The sequence below is a fragment of the Etheostoma cragini genome, chromosome 23, assembly GCF_013103735.1.
Source record: "Etheostoma cragini isolate CJK2018 chromosome 23, CSU_Ecrag_1.0, whole genome shotgun sequence".
NCBI classification, from domain to species: domain Eukaryota; kingdom Metazoa; phylum Chordata; class Actinopteri; order Perciformes; family Percidae; genus Etheostoma; species Etheostoma cragini.
In genome coordinates this window covers 652,414-654,203 of record NC_048429.1, presented here as the reverse complement: position 1 = coordinate 654,203, position 1,790 = coordinate 652,414, and the positions used below count along the sequence as shown (strand labels likewise).

The 1,790-nt window shown below is 45.9% G+C and overlaps 1 protein-coding gene across 1 annotated transcript in view; it reads right to left on the bottom strand.

Moving 5' to 3' along the window:
* Positions 1 to 1,095, bottom strand: part of LOC117939053 (myelin regulatory factor-like protein) — a 21,758-nt gene extending 20,663 nt beyond the window's left edge. The window contains exons 1-2 of the mRNA XM_034864096.1: positions 986 to 1,095; positions 11 to 137 (exon numbers count right to left, since the gene is read on the bottom strand). Coding sequence (XP_034719987.1) covers positions 11 to 137; positions 986 to 1,058 — 200 coding nt within the window. The 5' untranslated portion in view covers positions 1,059 to 1,095. The remainder of the gene's footprint in view (positions 1 to 10; positions 138 to 985) is intronic.
* Positions 1,096 to 1,790: the final 695 nt, after the last annotated feature.

Sequence of the window (1,790 nt, the reverse complement as noted above, 5' to 3'; positions counted from 1 at the left end):
TCCTGGAGACTCTGTAAGGACCAGCACGGCCTTCCCTCGGAGTCCTGGAGACTCTGTAAGGACCAGCACGGCCTTCCCGAGGAGTCCTGGAGACTCTGTAAGGACTAGCATGGCCTTCCCGAGGAGTCCTGGAGACTCTGTAAGGACCACGTGAACCTCTTCCAGGAGCAGTAAAACATTTCTTCTTCTTCTTCAAGTTCTTTCTCACTTTTTACAATGTAATGCTGATTTTTTTCTGCATGTTTTGGACGTTTTTTATTGTTTTTCTGCATTTCTGTCACTTTTTTCAGTGTTAGTAAATAGTTTTTTTTTCTTAAAATGCTATAAATTAAATAATACACCCAAATTCAACAAATACAGTGAACTGATCAGTTATTAAACTTGTGAGGAGCGTTGTTGTTATTATTATTATTACTGTTATTATTGTTCTTTTATTCTCTCTATACTGTATTTTCTTGCTGAAAACTGATGCTGGAAATTTCAATTTCCTTGCGGGAGTCATCCTAAAAAAATGTATAAAGAGAGTCTAAGTCTAAGTTTTTGTTTTTTTTATAATTTGGTTAAATGGAAACCCAAATTTAAGATTTAGAAACTTTTTAAAAATGGGTCAAATAAGTCTGCAAATTACTTCCCATGTGATCAGGTCCTTCTGTCTGAAAATATGAAATTAATCTCAGATGTTTATCTATCTTATTTCTTTGATTAGGACAATGCACATTAATGACAGTGTTAGCTAACTGGCTATTTTTCGACTGTAGTCCTATCCAGCATGCATGTCTTTTATGGTGGTAGGAAACCCACGCAAACACAAGGGGGGACATACAAACTCCACACAGAAAGGCCCGGAACGACCTGGATTCAAACCAGCAACCTTCTTGCTGTGAGGTAGAAGAGCTAACCCCTTAGCCACCATGCTGCCTGCGTCCATGCTAGCATCATGACACCGAGACTCGCTAATATAAGCAGACATCACGTAGGTGCTCACCGCTGAAGAACTGCTGCAGCGCCTCGTTCTCGCCCAGCACCTGGAGCGCCGGCCGCGCCGCGCCATGCTCCATGCTGCTCAGCTGGGGGGGCGCTGGAGCTGGGCAGTCAGAGGGACCGGCAGGGCCCCCCCCCTGGAGCTGGACCTGCAGGGTTGACACAGTCAGGGAATACATTAATAAAAATATAAAGAGAACTCATAAAGAATGTCATGGGGCTACCCCATGCCTTCATTTAAACCGTGGGTAGCATGTTGTATCATGCTAAGCTAACCTTAGCATGTGCAGTAGTAAGGGACGGTTAGCATTAGCATTAGCATGTGGGCTTGCATCAAAGAACACATGGTTCGTCATTTTATTTCAGTTGGGTTAAGTACTAGTCGAAAGACTAGAAATGATGGTCGGATAAATACAACACAATTTATTGTAGTTTCATTCACCTGTTAAACACCTGGCAAACAGGAAGTGTCACCACGTGTTTCGCCACGCACACGGAACAGACACGCCACGCTCACAGCACGCAACAGACACGCCACGCTCACGCCATGCAACAGACACGCCACGCTCACGCCATGCAACAGACACGCCACGCTCACGCCATGCAACAGACACGCAACAGACACGCTCACGCCACGCAACAGACACGCCACTCACATGCAACAGACATGCTCACGCCACGCAACAGACACGCCACCCACATGCAACAGACATGCTCACACCACGCAACAGACACGCCACGCTATCGCCGCGCACACGCCATGCGAAAACCTGTTGGGGAGCTCTATAGAGAAACCTGTAGGGGGGGGG